General features: G+C 41.4%; 1 protein-coding gene across 7 annotated transcripts in view; it reads right to left on the bottom strand.

The window, feature by feature from the left end:
• Positions 1–20,462, bottom strand: part of LOC106063526 (roundabout homolog 1-like) — a 154,604-nt gene that overhangs the window by 43,373 nt on the left and 90,769 nt on the right. For all 7 annotated transcript variants that reach the window (XM_056009527.1, XM_056009526.1, XM_056009530.1 and 4 more), the window contains exons 4-5: positions 10,211–10,370; positions 8,087–8,226 (exon numbers count right to left, since the gene is read on the bottom strand). In XM_056009527.1, the coding sequence (XP_055865502.1) occupies positions 8,087–8,226; positions 10,211–10,370 (300 nt within the window). The remainder of the gene's footprint in view (positions 1–8,086; positions 8,227–10,210; positions 10,371–20,462) is intronic.

Here is a 20,462-nt window from a genome sequence, read left to right as displayed (position 1 = left end):
AGGTTAGAAGTCGTGACATTGGCACGTCCTCTGGATATGTCACAACATTCAAAGAGATTCCAATTGTTTGAATGTGACACTCACGCTTCTATTTGGTCACACACAGGTTATGTGGCTGGGCGATAACAGAACTATCACACTTTGTTCGATCTCATAATCTTACCTGATGACTCAAAAAGTGACATTTACAAAACCTATCAAATGTAGGTTCATTTCCGGGTTGTATAGTGCAGAGAAGTTGTTACTGACGCACCCCCCGCCCCATGTAGTGGCCACAGGACTTCACTTGTCACTAAACTAAGGCTTAAAATGTAGTGACATTGCTATCAACAATGCGTACCCCTTCAATAATCTTCGATACCTCGCCCCCCCCCCCCAAAGAAACAATAATTGTTGAAAATAATAAACGAAAACTAAAATTGTTCACAAAAAAACAACGAACTAAATGTTTGATTATAAATAACATACATTTGCATGGCTGAGAAGGAGAAGCATACCCCCTTCAAACTCTTCCCGTACCTCTGGGGGGTACGCGTACCCCACTTTGGGAAACACTGAATTAGAGCATCGTTTACATGGGTGGAGTCAATGAAACAAAATTCTTCTATGAAGGATTGACGCATGTTTATAATACCTCAATCGAATTCATTCCGTATTAACCGCAAATGATTCTCATCCCACGTTTTAGTCTCGTTGAAGATGACTTTGAAGTTTCCTCCATGGACATTGAGACAAAGCGCGGTGGTTTCAACAGGGCATAAACTCTTTCGTGGCCAGTAGGATTTCATCACCGAATTGGTAGAGACTAGAACTGTACCCGGTCGAGGTAGTGGAGGAATAGCACTGTCCAATGTAGAAACATGTCCTCACAGTCAGGTGTCGAGGAGCTGGTCGAGGGCAGAGCGTCACTCAGTCCAATAAAGCTTTTTTTTTTCCCCTCTATAGAGTATGGACAAAAATGTGTGCCCAGTCGTTCAAGCTAAATAGGACATTACCTCTGCCTCTTGCAGTAACTACGACATTAAACAACTTCTAGAGAATGCACCATTCAAACAAGTATTTATTTCAACACTATTGCTCTGTATAAAACGTGCCAAGTGAAAGTACAGAAACACGTGTTCGTATGTTACGCGATACAATTGTGCCATTGAGCAATCTTGTCAAGTATCCTGTGTTCGATGGCCTGGTGCGTAGCGTCACGTGTAAGATGAGCTCAGTGCTTCAAACTTCTCAGCGTGAGTGTTTTCCAGCATGTGTGCACGTCACGTGGCAATCATGCCACACGGCAGACTGGAACGGTTAGCTAATTAGGAGGTTCTCAAAGAGTTTTGATCATGTCATTCCTCCAGGTTTAAAAAAAAAGAGTGAAGGACAAACATAATCTAACTATCTAATATATTATGTGATACATCTAATATAATTATGTGATACATCTAATATAATTATGTGATACATCTAATATAATTAGGAGCAGGACCTGGATAGCAGAAATGGCCCTTAACTCTTCATCGCTTATACTTAGAAATAAACGAACGCTTAGACTTTCTTGCATTGCTAGTTGTAGCTTTGTAGTAATTGTATAACCAACTCCAACCTCTTTTTGACTCTGTCCCTTTTTTGATACACTCTTTCTGACCCCGCCCCATCTGTTGTTGTGCTCTTTGTATTGTTTTTGTGTGTGTTTTTTTAAATCCATGTGCATTGAAAGTCAGGATAAATTTTTTAGGTGTTTTTTTGTCTTTGGTTAGTTACAAATATTATTACTACCACCTGATCCGCCTTGAGTATAAACCGAGGGTCCAAATGGTTTTCGTGAGAAACTATTTAAAAAACAAATCAGAATCTAAACAGTCTGTTGTACACTACTTCTGACCACTTCTTCAGGAGCACTTCTCGTGAACTGAACTGCCAAAGCACGAGTCACGTTCGAGTCTCGGCAGAGTATTTGATGTGCGCTCTAAAGACACTTGACTACTGTGAAACATCTTAGCTTCTCGGGTAATTAGTTACAGATAGAAGCCTGCCCTCAAACCTCTTTTTTTCCCTCTTTATAAAATACACATTTATTTATGTGTGTTTCTTTTCAAATAACTTGAACTAATTGAAAAGGGCAATAAAGATGGTTTAAAAAAAAGAAAGAAAAAAAAAGGGGGGGGGAAGAGAACAAGTCGAGAGCGCTATCCTCCATGTTTGCTGAGATGGAGCAAGATGAAATAGAAATAGAGATAAAAGACGGAGACAGTTCTCTCTACCCCCCCCCCCCCTTATCTCTGTGAGCCCTCGCTCTACACTCGGCTGATTCCTAGATTAACATTTCGAAAACAAGCACGAAATTCAGAGACCCAAGTGCTATGTTTTTATTTCTAGCTAATGAGTCAATGGAGTGGTTTCATTGAATGAGCACTGATAACACAGTCCAATGGGAACTTGGAGGAGAGACATTCTTTTTTTTTGAAACACAGTTATTATTTTAACCTTCATGCTCATCTTTTCAAATTGATAACAGAAACTATTAAATTAATTTTGTTTTATCTTTCAAACGAATGTTTGTTTTGATCCTGTGTATCAATCACGTGATCTTGCGTGGTCATTGAGATGTACGTCTCCTTATGACATTTATTCTGATGTTTTCTCGTAGTTTGGAACGTACAAAAAAAAAAAGGAGGGAGAGCTAGCTAAGGGGAAAGCTCCAGTTTGATCTTAGATCTGGAAGTGTTAAGTCGTCAGCATTACCATAGCCACCCCACCACCCCCTTTTTTCCTTCTGTTTCTGATACAACCCAGGACATGGCGAACCTCCCACCCCCACCATACCTCCCCCTCCAGCTTACAGGCCTTGACTTCCTTTTTTTTTCCTCTCTCAAACCCCTTCCCTTTAGATTTCCGCTAGAAGATGGAACTAGAGCTCACACGAGAGAGAAAGCAACGTGGAGGACTAGACGAGGGCTCCTACAGGGGAGAGGTGCAATAAAGACACAAAAAGAGACCAAAGAGAGAGAGAGAGAGAGAAAAGAGTACAAAATGAGGTTACGATATGTAAAGATGAGATTTGTATCTGTCGCCGTGAAGCATCATAAGGACGACCACTAGATTCAATCGAGCAGTTGCGTTGTTTAGAGATTGTTATTAGATGACAATTGCTGATTCTCGGAGATAGTATCAGACAGTATTTTTTCCCCAAGCCAAACATTTCTTTCCACGAGGTCGGGGAGGGAAAGGAGACGATCCAAGGGATGAACTCATTGTTGAGAGAGAAGAATAGATGAGATGAGACTTCTAAATAGCTGTGTGTGTGTGTGTATGTGTTAGAGGTCGGAACGTGTTACACACATAAGGTGTGTATGAGAGTGAGAAAAAAACTCCAGACAGAAAGAGACGCGGAACGAAAGACAGATATAAATACTTATGCTATCACATAAACATGTCAAAACATGTAGCAAGCAATTTTCCAATGCCATTATTTTATCATCTATGAGTTATTATAATTGTTTTTTTCCCCGTGAGGAAAATTAAACGTAAAATTGCTTCAGAGAAGACATTCTCACTTGATTTACTTTTTATCCCCCCCCCCCCGCCCCCCGTTCAGAACATGTTTTATGCTAAGATGATTTTTTGTTAACGAAATGTCTAATACATTTATTAATCTATAACGGCTGATAATCTTTTTAATCTTTTCCTACACTTGCTGAGTAGTCATAAAAGTAAATCCGGCAGGGTTCGGTTGATGTATAATGCAGAGAAGACGCTGACAGCTTTATCTAGTTATGGATCTGTTTTATAGGCATATAGGTATAATATAGGTCTAGGACATTAGACACTAACAATGGCCACGACTCTAGAGCATCAGATTTCCTCTTAAGTCACGAGGATGGGTTCAGAAAGTCTCTTCAATAAAAAAAAACACTAAAAGAAATTCCCCCGAGGACACGCCAGTGTTAAATGAAGACGCGCCAAACTGCTATGACTTAAGCCGTGTTTAAAGTATAAACGTTGGCCTATTCCTTCCAGCCCGAAACCTGCCGGCTGGCCATCTCGGAATGACAGCTGTGGTAACACGGACAATGGTCGGGGCTTCGCACCTACTCCGCGATGACCATTAAGGGCATCAAAGCTCCAGTAACCCTGGACACATGCTGGTTAATGAAAGAAAACAAGTGCGCGGCCAGCCGAGTACGGCGCGGTACATTTGTCCAAACAACGAACACAGCTACAGTTTCACATGGGGATTGATTAAAACACGAGGCTTTAATGAGGCTGTCCGACCGACCGGAATAGAAAAACAGGTTTCACGTCAACCAGGAACGGCGGAGTCTCCATGTCCAATTATTTTTGACTGTTTTCTACGTCAGTTTTGCATTAAATAGGCAACCGATTTTTTCTTGTATTCTCCACTTGTCGGTAACATTTAACCGAAAATTAAATAGTGGCCTTGTGCCCAGAAATACAAAAGACAGCACTACAGTTTTTTTCCCCCATTTTAAAAATTCTACTATTAAAAGTACTAGACTTTTTTTTTTCTGCTTTAACGAAATACTTTTATACAGCTAGCTCGAATATGCATCTGATGACCGAACATCTGTCCAGTGATGGTAAAAGGTCGCTGGGCTTAAACTGTTTAGCCTACGTATACTGTAGAATGTGATCAGACATGTTTTAACAAAGCTTAGATGAACTCAATATGTCTGTCTGTCACACTATAGAAAGTTTGTACTCGTTATCTCTCCGACACCCAATCTAGGATCAAGCTGAAACTTTGCACAATTATTTATATTACCAGAATCAATAGTAAAAAAAAAACAAAAAAACACCAATTAGTTAATTCGCTATTGTTAATTAATTATTTTGTTTGGTATCTCGAACAATGGAAAAAAATCGTACTTGACTGAAGTAGTGGCATAAGTTAAATTATTCCCCCTTATCGGTCGTCGTCTTAGTCTTAGTGAACACAAACCTGAACTACGACTAAACTATAGAAGCAATACCTAACTAGACAATCGTCTATGGTCACAAGAACTTCAAAGTAGTTTTAGATATATTTCTTGTTCTGCTGACATAATCATTGCTGGTTTATTATTTTCAATAAAACAAAATGTAATGATGATAATAATAATAATAGTAATAAAGGTTTCATATTGCTATTCATGAACTTACTTCAATACAATCTAATGCAAGAGACGTTGAGTGTGGTTCAGTAAGTAACGAGTCCATTAGCTCAACACAATCTTGTCTTTACATCTCCAAGCAGAATGGCTGCTCCGAAAGATTGGAGCTTGAAGAGATAAACTACACGTACAAGTCTCGTCCGTTATAAAAGTTCATGTAACGTGGTTCAAGGAACGAATCACAAGACCGGTGAGCTAGACCCAAAGAATACAGCAACACTGAAAGTCTCGTGAGGGGCTCCACTATATTCTGGGGGCCGTTCCTGGATATTTTTAGAAGAGGGTCTTATATGACTCTATTCACTCTAACCAGAGATTCTCAAAATGGTTCTCAGTGGCCCCAAGTATACCGATTATTTACTATACTAAGGGATGTAGTTATACTTATAAGAAGTATCTCAGTGATTCTATAATGCCATATACTTTATGCTTGTATATGTGTGTACTTCTAGGACAGGTAACAACCAGTGTTTTGAAAATAGTTTGCTCGCGTCTACAGATGCATGTTCTGTTTATATCAAACAAACGTGGAAATATTATACACAGACACAAACAAACTGGTGAAAGTGTTGTTTTTAGGGTTTTTTTCATTATCAGCCAATGAAAACAGCACGAGTAATCTTCCCTTGCTTAGTCCTGGTTCTGATGTTTGGTTTTCGCTCGTGAGATATCCCGGAGACGAGGACAGCACGAGATTACGAATGTGCATATGCAAGCCGAGGAAGTGCATGGAACACAGTAGCCTATACTTAGGGAGGTGTTTTATATTTTTTTTTGTTGATTGCCACACATCTCCCGCCACAGATATAACCATCTCGGGTTCCAATAAACAGGGCGCCGTGCACGCGGACATATGACTGGAGTTTTGATACTTTGAAACATTTCTCCCTGCAAAGGAAACAACTCCCTTAAGGATTTTTAGACACAGCACAGTGCAAGAAGAGTCTGCAGGGGGGCGGAATATTTGGATTACATGTGCAATAATAAAGGGCGTGAGTACCTAAACTAAAAAAAAACAACGTTTATTCTCTTGCTTCATTTGTTGGAAATATATCCTTCGATTTTTCATTAATATGGTCTAGAGTACTACCACTACACCCGCAAACTTGGTGGGAATTTTTATTGAAAGATATAACATTTAAGCAGTCCTTTCACAAAGCGTTATAAAGAATACAGTACCAAGAAATTCAGCCACGACCTTCAATCTTTAATCCCTATTCTTTTGTAGCTATCAATGGAGTATCACATATCAGTCTCACATATTCCCGTTTCTCTTTTTTTTCCCTTGACAATTTTTCCCCACAGAAAGATATTCATCACCCCATGAGATTTTTGTCTCCTTTTAAACTTGTGTAGGTGTCAGTTTGTTTGAGGAGCCACGACCTGAACTGTGACTTGACTACAAAAAGATGTGACAAAGAAACAGGACACGTTCCCACGTAAGCAACAAATGAGCTACATTGTAGCCCTCGAGAACAGACTCCAGATGAGACTTTTTGAAAGTAAGCACTCCACAAGACCACGAGCACACTGAAAACATTAGGTCCTAGAAAAGAGAGGGGAAGATATCGGAGCTTTAAGAAGACCCTCTTGACTATCATGTATGAAAAGAAATTTACTTTTGGACGCAAGTGTCATGACATATCGGCGCCTAGATCTAATACCGTATGTCGTGAGTCGTCTTGTTCAATTATGAGTTATATTTTCCTGATTGTGGTATAGAGCATGAGCATTATCGCTAGTTTGAATCCATAAGTTTCACACTAGCCCTACGTTTGGGCCAGGCAATCAAAACTGAAGAATGTTTGTTTACTTTTTTTTTTTTTTTGGGGGGGGGGGGGGTTTCCTCAAGACCAACAAGTGATCAGTCTCAAGATTTCAATGCGAGCCAGGTGGAATTGAGGACCCCAAAACTGGAGTGTTAACACGCCTTGGGGCGTTTCCACGAGTCTAGAAAGGTTGGCACGGGGTGGGGGAGGGGGGCGCATAACTTTTAGTGGGCAACATGTGAGAAGAAAATGGAAGGGAAAGCTCGAAACAGACTTGAACAATAAATAGAGAATAGAACGAGAGATGCCAGGAAGAAAAAAACAACAACAACACTCCGCTGCAACGGTGCCTGTAAAGATGCTTTGACCTAATTATTAGCATCTCTACGCTAATACTGATAGTTTTCTTTTTACTTTCTACAGAAGCATAACTGAAACCAAAAACCTTTTTTTTTTTCAATTTTCGAAGCCATAGATTTACAAATTAATGACAATTAAATGCCAATAATATAATATCTAAATGTAAATATAAATTGCGTTATGTAGTATTATTAATATGGGGAAAGAACGCTTAAACACGAATCTAAACTTGAGAACCTCTGATGTTATGACAAATGAGCTTCCTCGTGTTATTCTTTTCTGTCGGCGTGTCAATTTGTTTCTTTCATAACAGAACACTAAAGCGACATTGAAAAAAAAAGTCATTATCGACATCATTGGGGCGTGTATAAGTGAAATGGAAAGGAGAAACTAAAGGTGTGTGTGTGTGTGTGTGTGTGTAAGGGCGGTGACAAGAAGAAAGTGCACATGTCCAGGTATGTCAGCTTTCACCTTTAGCGAGATCTGAACTCACGGCAGGGAAAGAAACCAAATCCCCGGACAAAGAGGAGACAAATGGCACTTGACAAGATAACAAGACTCAAACTTAAGACGCCCTCGCCTACACGCTCGAGTTAACTCGATTCAACACTAATAGGAAAAAAAAATGCTTTTCACGTGGCTGCACGTTCAACGCGAGAGTTTTGGATTACAAAACTTTATGGGGGGGAAAATACTAAAACAAAACTTCAAGATTTCATCTACATTATATGAACCCAGGTCGCTGTAGCCCATGGGGTGGGGATCTCAATCCCCCCTAGTGTACATTCAACTTACCTGCCAGAATAAGTGAGGCATTTCTGCTGATGGCGCTGCCGTAGATGTTGGTAGCGTTGCAGTAGTAGGTGCCGATGTCAGGCTTGAGGCTCTTCGAATGGATTATTCTTAGGAAGAAAAGTTCACCCGGAAGCAGAAGCCTGGAAGAAAGAAACAAAATTTTAGAATTATGACTAGCGCGAAGCATGGAAGAACATGAAACATACAAAATTCGAAACATGAAGAACCTGAAACATAAAGAACATTAAACATAAAGAACATTAAATATGAAGAACGCGAAACATGAAGAACGCAAAAGAAGAACGCGAAACATGAAACATGAAAAACGCGAAACATCAAAAAACTGTTGCGTGAGCGGCATAAGCTGTTTGGCTACCTATCACTGAGGCTCGAGTTCGAATCCTGGCAAGAGTTGATTGGCATTTGCTGAGGTAGCATGTAAACCTTATCTCAGATAGCCATCATGTCCACAAGGAGATCGGACAGGATACGAAATCAATTTGAAAAAATATACCGGTACTATCATTTAAAACAAACTGTAAAATAACGCGCGCGTTTGGTTATTAGTTTTTCATGAGTATTTGATGAAGTCATTTCTAAACCTGGAGGCGCGGTTGCTGGGCGGTAAGACGCTTGGCTTCCAAACCTGGGGGTCCCGGGTTCGAATCCTTAGGAAGACTGGGATATTTAATTTTGGGATCTTTAGGCGCATCTGAGCCAAACCCGCTCTAATGAGGAAAAGTAACGGCAGTTGGTGGTTGCGCTGGCCACATGACATTAACCGTAGGCCACAGAAACATATGACATTTACATCATCTTCTCTATGGACCACAAGGTCTGAAAAGGGAAATTTACATTTTATTTATTAATTAATTTTTTTATATGAACAAATCATCATGTAATTAGTATTTGACTTTAATCATGGAAGTGATACACAGTGAATTTGTAAAAGGCTGCAGATTGGACTGGAAGACATCCATCAAGAGGTGAGATCAAGTTCTGGTCCAAAACTCAAAGTACGGTTTCATGATAGTGATGGTATAAAGTATGGTGTAAGGTTATTTCTTTTTATTTATAGAAAAATAAAATAATGAATAGAAACAAAAATAAGGAAACAAATTAAAAAAAAAATAAATTATTTAACTTATTGAGGTGGCAAATAAATCGCTGATCTCTAGCTTCATATACAAAATTAAGAGCAACAATTAGTCCTGGTAATTAATAGTTAACCTGCAAATTAATATTTGGTATCTTTTTGAGTTATCAACTAAATGAATTTAAAAAAAAATTATAATATAAGTTTGAATGGTATGGACATTGCAGCCTTGGTAAGTCACATTGTGCCAACAAAAAATTATCAAACCTCATGACAATACACTACAAGACTTCATCATGAATTCATTATTCATTAAGTGAGCCTACATGGAAATCGATCTCCAAAGAAACCATTACTCTTAGCTAGTTCAATTTTCTACTTGGAAAAGGTAAGTGATAGGAGCATGAGGTCTAATGTTTCTGTGAAGAACAATTAGTTATCGTCGTCAGTTATTAATTAAACATGTTTGCTTTTTTTTTTTTTTTTTTTGGTGTGAATATTTCATTTGAAGTTCTTGTTTTCTGAGTTGTCCTCCCGTGTATATTTGTTTCTTTTAAACTATTCCGTGATCCGGACTTGAATGTCTTAGGACTTAAATACATATGTGTATAGACGAAATAACATTTCATGAATAATGCCTTGATTTAAACAAAAACATTTAAGGAAAATCGAGATAAAAATCATACACTGAACAATTTGAGATTTGGTTGCTATGGTTTGAGGGGCGGGTACGAATTGACGTCATCGCGGGTGGCAAATGTTTCGTTTGCTACTGCCAATATTATTGCGATGACATGGATTACACGTCAGCAGCAGTTCAGATTCCTGGTAGATTCAGGAACGGCGATCAGGCGCAAGATAGCACCACCGAACGAAAAATGTACACCTAAACATGTAAATAGCCGTGGCAACGACAGCGCCGCTCTGATCACGTGATGCGATCAAACAAAAACAACAAAAAAAAAAGTCGATGAAGATACAAGAAACTGTGTATAATTGGGACTGTGCGTGGGTGTGTTTTAACTCACCTGTGTGAAGCGGGGTCGTCCTTGCTGGTGTTCACCTTTTCACCATTCTTGTACCAAATGATTTCGGGCGGCGGCGAGCCCTCCGCCTTGCACAAGAGCTTGGCCGGCTCGTTCCTAGCCACATACTGGTCAGATGGGTGCTCAACTATACGAGGGTTGTCTGCGAAAGAAACAAATAACAAAATGTTCAGTTGAAATAAATATCAGTAGATCATTTTAGTTCTGGCATAAGTCACATATAATGGACCAAGCATGGAGAAAGGGTCTTTCACGGCGGTCCAATTGGTGCAGAAAAGAGAGAGTCGAACAAGGGTAGATATGGCGAATGGAAGACTTTCCGAAGTGGTCATTACATTTATTTTTTAGGTCAAATAAATTTTAGATTCAGGTTGCCACGGCCCGCATCATCGAGTCCAATTTTCCGAACTTGTGCGGCTTGGTTATGTACAGTGGACAGAAGTTCAGTGGGGTCCGGATATAGCCCGCGGGACTTAGTTTGGGCATCACTGTTGTGTGGAAAATGGAATGCTGAGTGATTTGAGAGCATAAGATGGATTAAAATAAAACACGAGAGGTTAAAAATGTCTGCAAGGTGGCCTAAGTGATTGTGTGTGTGTGTGAGTGCTCAACCTATAATCGTGTATTCGTTTATTTATGGAATACAAAAAGAGACGTCTGGCTCCTCCCTAAATCAGTGTTAACACAAAATTAAAGCGAACAGAAATCTAAAGAAAAGTCTGGACTCTTAAGACTAAACACATGGCTGTTATTGTTCATTGCAAACCGATCAGTGCATAATGTGCATTATGATACACAGGGGGGGATACATCAGGAGAGATAAAGAGGCGGTGTGTGTGGGGGGGGGGGATGAAGAAAGAATGCCCCTGTGAGGCAACAAGAAACAATGAAGACACGAGTCAGACTATACAACTTATCTAGCTCCAAGTCCAGATGCAAGGCGGAGACGTCTAGAACTCAACATTCTGCCATTGTTAACAGATAACAGTTTAATGAATGGGAGCGCTTGTCTTCTTTCGCGAGCTCAAGTCGAGGGCTGGATGCCAACATGGCGGGGCATTTCGCTACTTTTTTTTTTCTTCTCTCTTTCTTGTACTTTCACTATCGGCGTCTTTTAGAGATTTGTGAAATGTCACTTTCTAACACACGCAGTCACGTCACGAATGTCATTTCTTGCATAATGTCAATACAGCTTCACTGCTCAACCTTTGTTTTTGCTTTGAGGGCCCGGCCGCTGACCTTAGCGGTAAAAAGGTCACCCAGAAGAAAAAAAAAAGGTACTTAGAAGTAAATTGATAAAAGAGAGCAATGCACGAGCGGATGGCGAGGACTGATGCTGAAAGTTGATCACCACAACAAAATAGACCTACTTAAGTTGTTGATCCTAACCATTTATACCCATGGGGCAGCTATGAGCTGCAGTGGAGAGACAAAATGTGGGGAGGGGAGCTCATGAAATACTTGCAGGTGAGAGATTTTATCAATATTAAATACATGTGTTTGAGAGAGAGAGAGACAGAGAGAGAGAGAGAGAGAGAGAGAGAGAGAGAGAGAGAGAGAGAGAGAGAGAGAAAGCGCAAGGGAGGTACTAAATGCTATACGATGTAAAACGAATAGACTCTAGTAGAATGTCATTGTGTGATCAATAGATCACGAGGCAGGCGCGGAGGGCTGCGATGCAGATTTTTTGTTTTTCCTCGGCAGACGTAGAAAAGTGCCATGCCGGAGGTGGTCTTTGAGCAAGACAAGACACTTCGTACCTGTCTCACCCCTTGAGCCAAGGCGCTCTCTTGTCTCTGAAAACCTGGGCGAGGGTAGATGTTTTCACAACACTGCATTACCATAGCATTCAACGGCCCATACAACAATACACCGGGATCCCCCCCTCCCCCGCCCGATCCATTGTGATGTTGAAAGATTCCTTATAATATTGGCAGTCTCCACCACGAGAGAAGGATCTCATCCCTGGGCGAGGACGAGGTGAGGCAGTGCAAGGGGAAGAGAGCTTTGCTGAAGGATAACACTGACTGTGTGTTGACTCAACAAAACATTGGTATGTCGTTCAACAGTTTAGTCAGTTCACTGTACGTGAGCAGTAAGTCAAATACTGGCATGTGCAGAGAGCAAGTCAACTACTAGATCACATTTCGTTAAGTGGGTGAGCACACGAGCAACAGCACATGTAGAGCAATGGCATGTTTACTTCGCTTCTAGAATGAAGTCCCCCTGGGTCTCCACTTATATGAATGTCTACATGAAAAATGGCCAGCCATATAGTTAGCTTCATAGTTTTAACATTAAACTAGCCCATTTAGACAACACATCAGAAATGTAGAAATCATCTAGTGGTAGATATTGTAGTCATGCAAAAGGGGAAAACAATGTTATTGACCAATAGACTTCACTTTCATATTGAACCAACAAGGTTCGGGTCTTAACTTTCAGACTTGACCCATCCTTTTTTTTTTCAAACTGGTGATGTCTGCACTATTTTCTTCTCACTGAAATAATCCGACTTTTAACATGTCGTTAATTGTCATTTTAGCTGTCGTGTTTGTGTTTATAATGTTATTACAGCGGCTTGAGCCTACATTTTGTTTGTTAACAGCGCTTTATAATAAAAGTATTATTATTATTATTATAATGTAATTTTAGTGGAGAAACTTTGTTGTTTTAGAACCACTGGGATACACGACTCCACCAGCACCAGCGTTAAAGACGATTGTTGAGTCAGGGCGCCAGACTAAATATCACAAGACTCTTAGTCTGGAACATAGATCGAGGTGAATCAAAGGATATGTCATAGGGAAAAAAAACTCTCCGGAACGCGTCCTTGGTTTCCACCATCAATATCAGAGTCATCAAGGGGCTTACGAACCGAAAGGTTCCGGGTTCGAATCTCGGTGTAGGCTGGGATTTTTAAATTCGGGAATTTAAGGACACCCCTGAGTCCACCCAACTCTAAAGGGTACCTGACATTAGTTGGGGGAAAGTAAAGGTGGTTGGTCGTTGTGCTGGCCACATGACACCCTGCTCGTTAACCGTAGGCCAAAGAAACAGTCTGTATCTAGTGCTTTACTGTGTGGGCATAGTGTATTCTTTTATTAAGAATTCTCAAACGTTTAACTACAACCCCTTACGAGTGTCTACCGAAGTAAGAATACTTAATAAACGCATACACTAAGCCCTCACAGTAGAAGACCAAACACAGACTGTCTCGTTCAGCTTGGCGAGGGACAAACACTAGACACAAGCAAGAAGGGTTAAAATCCGAGCCTCCAAGCGAGGTTTCACGGAGCGAGCCGTGTTAAACAGCTGTTAAACACTTAGCCCTGCTGTCCGCGAGATGTTAGGTCAAATTTACTTTCATACGATCTTTATTTGACCGGCCACGTGTCCGTTAAATACCTGGACCGTCCAGTGTTTTTACTAGCCACAGAGAAGCTTGTAGGTGAACTTCTCGCGCAGCAATGAAACATGACACGGTGTGTGCGTGTGTGGGGGGGGGGGAGAAAATAATTTCGTCAAACCAGTAGGTGTGGCATTAAGAAAAAAAGGTGTCGTTTGTCTAAAAGACCACAACACCTTCAAGAAACAGCTCGCGCCTCTTTAAAACATACCAAGAAAGTCTAACCCAAACCAGCCTCAAGAACATGGGGATAGGGGAGGGGACAGAATCCAAACAATCGGTTTCAATTTGTGTAAATCCACCGAGGCTTGGCTTCAAAGGTGGAGCAACATGCGAGGGTGCCTGAACAAGACGCAAAGCTAAGCTGTTGTCGTGTTTCTCGGCTCGTTCCTGGTAAGTTGAAGAGAACGAGAGAAAAAAAAAACATCGGGCGAGACTAACGACCAGCACATGCTTTTGAAGACCAAGTCCGGCCGGAGTTGTGCGAGCGGGTAACAAGGCCCAGAGAACGGAAGTGGAGACGGTTAACGTTTGGCGGGTGAATTTCGTTTGGTTCTTTCACAGCCGCAGACGATGTTGAACACGTTGCAGTTCCATATTAATTATGGCACAAACAAAGAATGTTCACATAGTTCTGAATATTGAGAAATGACAGAGTAAACTGTCAGTAAAAACTCCTATGTTGATTGATTTCTAAATGCTAATAGAAATAAAAGTTGAGACAATACAATAGATAAGGAAAGTATTCAGTTAAAAACAAAATTTATTTATTCTCTGGTAGGGAATTGCATTTATAAAAAAAACAACAACTGATAAATGATTTCAAAATCCTGTCTATTAGGTTTGAGAAACAAAATATACTAGGGAGGGGGTGGGATATAGAACCATGTAAGTGTCAATACCAGCTTATGATTTTTTAGTTGTTTAGTTGTTGGTTTTTTTTATATCACCAATCTGAAATATTTCATTTAATATCCGTGAATTATTTTATGGATCACATGGCAGCCTGGTCGTGCAGTTTGCGCACTGGACTGTCGTTCAGATTTATCGATGGTACTGAGTTCAAACCCTGCCCGCTCCCATCCCCCGTCGTTCTGCGGGAGGTTTAGAGTAGGAAGTAAATTATCCTCAACTCAGAAGGCACATCCGTAACATGTAAAACCTATTCCAAACATCTATCACCACTAAATAGTAGCGGTTTAAATAATGATCATTTCTAGTCATCGATGATTTACATCTCCCTCCTGGTCTCCTTTTTCTTAAAAATACATTTCTCCTCATCCCCCCCCAGGTGACTGGGATCCTCCTCTGAGCGGTAGGTCGCGGGTCGACACCCACTCGTGTTTTTATCTCTCGCCTAGCCGGAGTTCGGTTTCACCTACTGCGTGTCGCGTTACTCTCCTTAGCGCCCCTTAAGGGCAGGCGCGAAACAAGCCGGGCGCCCCTCTTGTTGCCCACAGCTAAACAAAATACAAATTGTTCCGTTTCCAGGTAGCAGAGCGTTGGGCAACTTCCCGCCAAGTCAAAAGACAAAAAGTATTTTCGTTGTGTTCTTTCACTCCTGCTAGGGGGACAGAAACAGAAAGATTTTAAACACTGGAAAAACAAATCTGGGTTGAATTATTTGACTGTTCTATTACTACTGCACTGTAACCCCTATCAGCCCTTAACAAATTATGATGAGGCATCCTTTGTTCTGTCTACCAACATCTCCACCAAGTGAGATAACTCGAGTTGACGTTGTGATAATTGTCTCCCATTTATTCGTACATTGTTCCGAGTCGAGGGAGAATCCAAAACGTCTTCTCGAATACTTCAACTTTGTTCAGAAATGCCGCTACATGAATTCTTTCCATAAGAAATGACAACTTCCATCTTCAATCGAGCCTGTACAGGAGGGCCAAAGATTTGAGGGTCGATATGATAAAGACGCAGGATGATGGGTGCAATATAAATATTCTGCAATTATTAGTCTAGCTGTTCAGTGTCATCATTTCATTTCATATCTTTTATGACTTTACATTAACATTTTTTATTATCCTACAATTGATGTTATGCCATCTTGAGTTTCCCCAATAAAGGGAGCTAATAGTTTGTCACCATTCAGCCAGCGATCGAGAGTGTGGTGAGTATGTTTAGGTGAATGCTAATTCTGTGTGTGTTGGGTTGGCACGCAGAGGGGTGTAAAGAGTGCTACCATTGCTCTAAAATGTTTTATCACTTGCGCGCTTAGGACATCACTCGGAGTGCACCCACTGTTTGCTATTGAAAAGCAAGTCAGTGTTGTACCCTCAGCGACAGATGAAGTATAAACGGAGAAGCTGGCGAAGGCTGAAGGGAAAGGGAGGGGGGAGTCCAAAACACAAAGACTTATGAAGACCCTGGTCTAAGTGGATGAAACTGTCTCTCAGACCACCAGGAGAGTTCCAGACAATGATTCTTACACGTGTTCTACGTGCACACCAAAAGTGAGAAGAGCGAGGCGATGAACGAGGTCTGTTGTCATCGGTACTTTATAGGTCAATTCCTGGTTCTGCTTTGACTTTTACCTTTCTATTTGCAACAAGACAGAAAGAGTAAAAGAATGGGTTTGATGATTTTTTTAAAAAATATATTCTGCCAAATTTAAACACTGTCCGGTTTTTAATAATCACCAATACAACTCCCTTTCCAACACCCCTAACTCTCTCTGCATATATATATATATATATGGGCCGCTAAGCCTTCCCATATGACCTGGTAACATTGCATTACATTTAGCCCATGACAAACCATGAGCACGTATGTCACATTGTAAGTTCTTGTTCCATGTCTCAGACATAATGAAGCAGGCTTCACCACTAAATGACACGCTGGTCTCTCTCTCCCTGGCTTCACCACTAAATGACACGCTGGTCTCTCTCTCCCTGGCTTCACCACTAAATGACACGCTGGTCCTCTCTTCCTGGCTTCACCACTAAATGACACGCTGGTCTCTCTCTCCCTGGCTTCACCACTAAATGACACGCTGGTCCTCTCCTCCTGGCTTCACCACTAAATGACACGCTGGTCCTCTCCTCCTGGCTTCACCACTAAATGACACGCTGGTCTCTCTCTCCCTGGCTTCACCACTAAATGACACGCTGGTCCTCTCCTCCTGGCTTCACCACTAAATGACACGCTGGTCTCTCTCTCCCTGGCTTCACCACTAAATGACACGCTGGTCTCTCTCTCCCTGGCTTCACCACTAAATGACACGCTGGTCCTCTCTTCCTGGCTTCACCACTAAATGACACGCTGGTCCTCTCTCCTCCTGGATTCACCACTAAATGACACGCTGGTCCTCTCTTCCTGGCTTCAGCACTAAATGACACGCTGGTCCTCTCTTCCGGGATTCACCACTAAATGACACGCTGGTCCTCTCTTCCTGGCTTCACCACTAAATGACACGCTGGTCCTCTCCTCCTGGCTTCACCACTAAATGACACGCTGGTCCTCTCTCCTCCTGGCTTCACCACTAAATGACACGCTGGTCCTCTCTCCTCCTGGCTTCACCACTAAATGACACGCTGGTCCTCTCTCCTCCTGGCTTCACCACTAAATGACACGCTGGTCCTCTCTCCTCCTGGCTTCACCACTAAATGACACGCTGGTCCTCTCTCCTCCTGGCTTCACCACTAAATTACACGCTGGTCCTCTCTCCTCCAGGCTTCACCACTAAATGACACGCTGGTCCTCTCTCCTCCTGGCTTCACCACTAAATGACACGCTGGTCCTCTCTCCTCCTGGCTTCACCACTAAATGACACGCTGGTCCTCTCTCCTCCAGGCTTCACCACTAAATTACACGCTGGTCCTCTCTCCCTGGCCTCGCGAAAGCAGCTCGTTCTATTTGATTGCGTGCAGCGCTAGTTCTCTCGTGCCGGCTCACCTGAACATGCCACTTGATGTACTGACCTACTGGATTCATTCCGAGATGGTGACGGTGAAATACGGTGGTGAATGTTGAGAACTGTGTGCAGGATACACAACGTGATGAGCAATCCAGCGTTTCTCAAACAGGAATCCATAAGACCCAAGATTTTATTTGTTAGCACACAAAGAAAAGGACGAGGATTAGAGGCCCCAAGTTGTCTTGAATTTTAGGGATCCATCACACACACACACACACACACACTCACAAACGTGTTCCGTTCCCAGCCTACTACTAAAAAATAAACAACAAAGTATTTTTGTTTAAATAAAAAATAATTGAGAACCGCTGCATGTTCCCTGTAAAAGTCGTTGCTATGATAAATATTTCCTCAGCATGGTTGGCAATAGTTGTGTTGGTAACATTTTTGTTTACACGTAAAATAATAATAATTATAATAACTTAAACACACTATATCGTTATAATATTATTGCTATTATCCAATTTAAACAATTACATCAACCCCAGCCCCCCCTCTCAAGGACGAGCTTTCTGTGACGACCACTTTATTAAAACGTTTGTTTACACTGACATTTTCATCCAACTAAAAGTGAATCAATGGCGACGACGTTCACGGCACTCTGTATTCAAGATAATGTGCATGTAATAGGATAATGAACATTCAACAGGGAGCCTCACGCCCTAACTTCTATGTGGCGTTAACTAGATCTAGGCAGCCTTAAACGGCAAGACACGTGCTAGCAGGTAGATTTACATTATTGCGTACTATGTTAACATAGGCCAGAATCCTACCCATGTGTGGACGCCCCTAGAAGCTCTATTAGGTACCTCGGATGATTTTCGGCTTCTTAAACTGGGGCGGCCACACCTGTCTTCTTTAGGTCATGTGTGTACTTTATATGAACATTATGTTGTTATTTGACCTCTGGTCAAGGTCGTTAAACACGACTCTTATGAACTGGGTGTCAGCTCAAGCTCTGGCGAGACACATATTTAGACCAGAACCAGACGAGCTCTGGTGATATCTCAAAGGTATGAGGTTCACTCGCCATTCATGGCCATTTTAGAATCCAAGCAGTTTCGGTGTCGGCGATAACACCCCATAATTTTGGCCTGTTCTTGGCCCATATTTTGTTATTCGGCTGCCTTATCTGTACGGGCTTATCAGACCCAGACTTCCGACAATAAACACCATAATTAGAGACCAGTCTGGCCAGTTACCTGGTATCAACTTTAGATGGTCAGTGAGATGTACATTCTCGGCGATTAGATCGACGGACACTGGTCATTTCTAGAAGCTTTCGGCCATTAAAAAAATGAAATAGACAGTGTCCATCAACAGGACGTACGAGATCGTAAAAACAGACAAGAGGAGTTGCTGATCACGTGATCTTCCAAATGTGTGTGTGTGTGTGTGTGTGTGCCTGCTTATATACGGACATGAACTCGGTTACAAGTCTATAACACAAGAGAGACCTTTACCGAAAGGTTAATATATAATAAACTAAATAGTGTGCTCAATGTTGTGCGTTGTTATTATTTTGTCTCTTCAGTTTTAATTTCGTTAAATTTGTTCTTTCCATTAAGTTCTATTGTTTCGTGAAGTGCAATCAGTTTGAAAAGTTGATTTTAAGATTACCCACCCTCCTTGCCACTGATATACATTTTTAAAATGATAAGATAATCTGATAATATATTCCCCAAATGTACAGAAAACTTAATGTCTGTTTGCTCGTGTTAGGCCCATGGAGGCACTTGAGGACCGGTCCGTTGTAGTACAGCAGCTGTTCCTTGTCCGTCAAAGTGTCCACTTGATCAAGTCAGTGTCAGTGCAACGCAAGTCAAGATGGACAGCGTCTGGGGGTAAGAAGGGTGAGGTCTAAGTACAATGTTGACCTCCGTAAGAAGGGTGAGGTCTAAATACTCTGCTGGGCCCTTTAAGAAACTGGACTGGGGTGCCCTTGCCATTGCTATTAGCTTTTTTTTTATGTTTTATTATTAATTTTATGTATTGAAAGAGACTGCTTTCATTTCTTTAATGACATTTAAATAAAATGAAACACAACTGCGATGTGTCAATAACCGTAACATCTTAGGTACTGAGCTGTCGCGCTTAACATTTTTTAGTTTGAACCATTAAGACCGGGTCACTGAGGCCCCCAGTGCCAATGAGTTATTTGGGATCTGCTGAGGAAAATAAATGAAATAGGTCACCGGGAGACCACACAATACCCTCGTAAGATTATATTTTTCTTCGCTATATTTCCTCGTCCGGTGTAAAATTCGACCTTTAGCACTGGTCACCAGCTGTGATATGTATACAAACGTAGTAAATTGTTTTAAAATGTATTAAACTTTTTATAGCAAAGAAAAAAGTTTACATTAACAACACAGATTGAGAACCATTGACTTCCACTCAAAGTAAAAAATGGTTGGTTTTATTTTTAGGTCACGGTAGTACGGGTTCGGTTCAGTTGTACTCTCCTACCCAGAGCCGTCATACGAGTTCAGCCGGCGCGTGCGGATGTCAGAGAGACTGATGACATTTCTGACATTTGAAGCTGACATCTGAAAAACCCAGCCAAGGAACACTTCGCTTTGGTCTATGCCCGTACTACGTTGAAGTGTTCCATGCGCATATGGGATGTAGGGGGCCTGCAAATCTATGAGCACCCAAAGCAATATTAAATCCTTTCAAGCCTAACCTCTCAGACCTAACTCTACAGTCTAGCAGTTAGTTGTGTTTGTCATTATGATTTGTCTTCAGACTACGTTAAATAAGGCTAATACATTCTGTAGCGATAAAGATTTTACTCTCTCTCTCCCCTCGCTCTTCTATTCGCCCTCACCACCCCTTCGTCACTAATAAATCTGTTCACGAGGGAAGTCTTCGGAAGAAGCTGAAGTAGGCTG

Source organism: Biomphalaria glabrata, chromosome 14, assembly GCF_947242115.1.
Source record: "Biomphalaria glabrata chromosome 14, xgBioGlab47.1, whole genome shotgun sequence".
Lineage (NCBI taxonomy): Eukaryota > Metazoa > Mollusca > Gastropoda > Planorbidae > Biomphalaria > Biomphalaria glabrata.
Note: the sequence above shows the minus strand (reverse complement) of the source record. Positions and strands in the feature narration are given on the sequence as shown.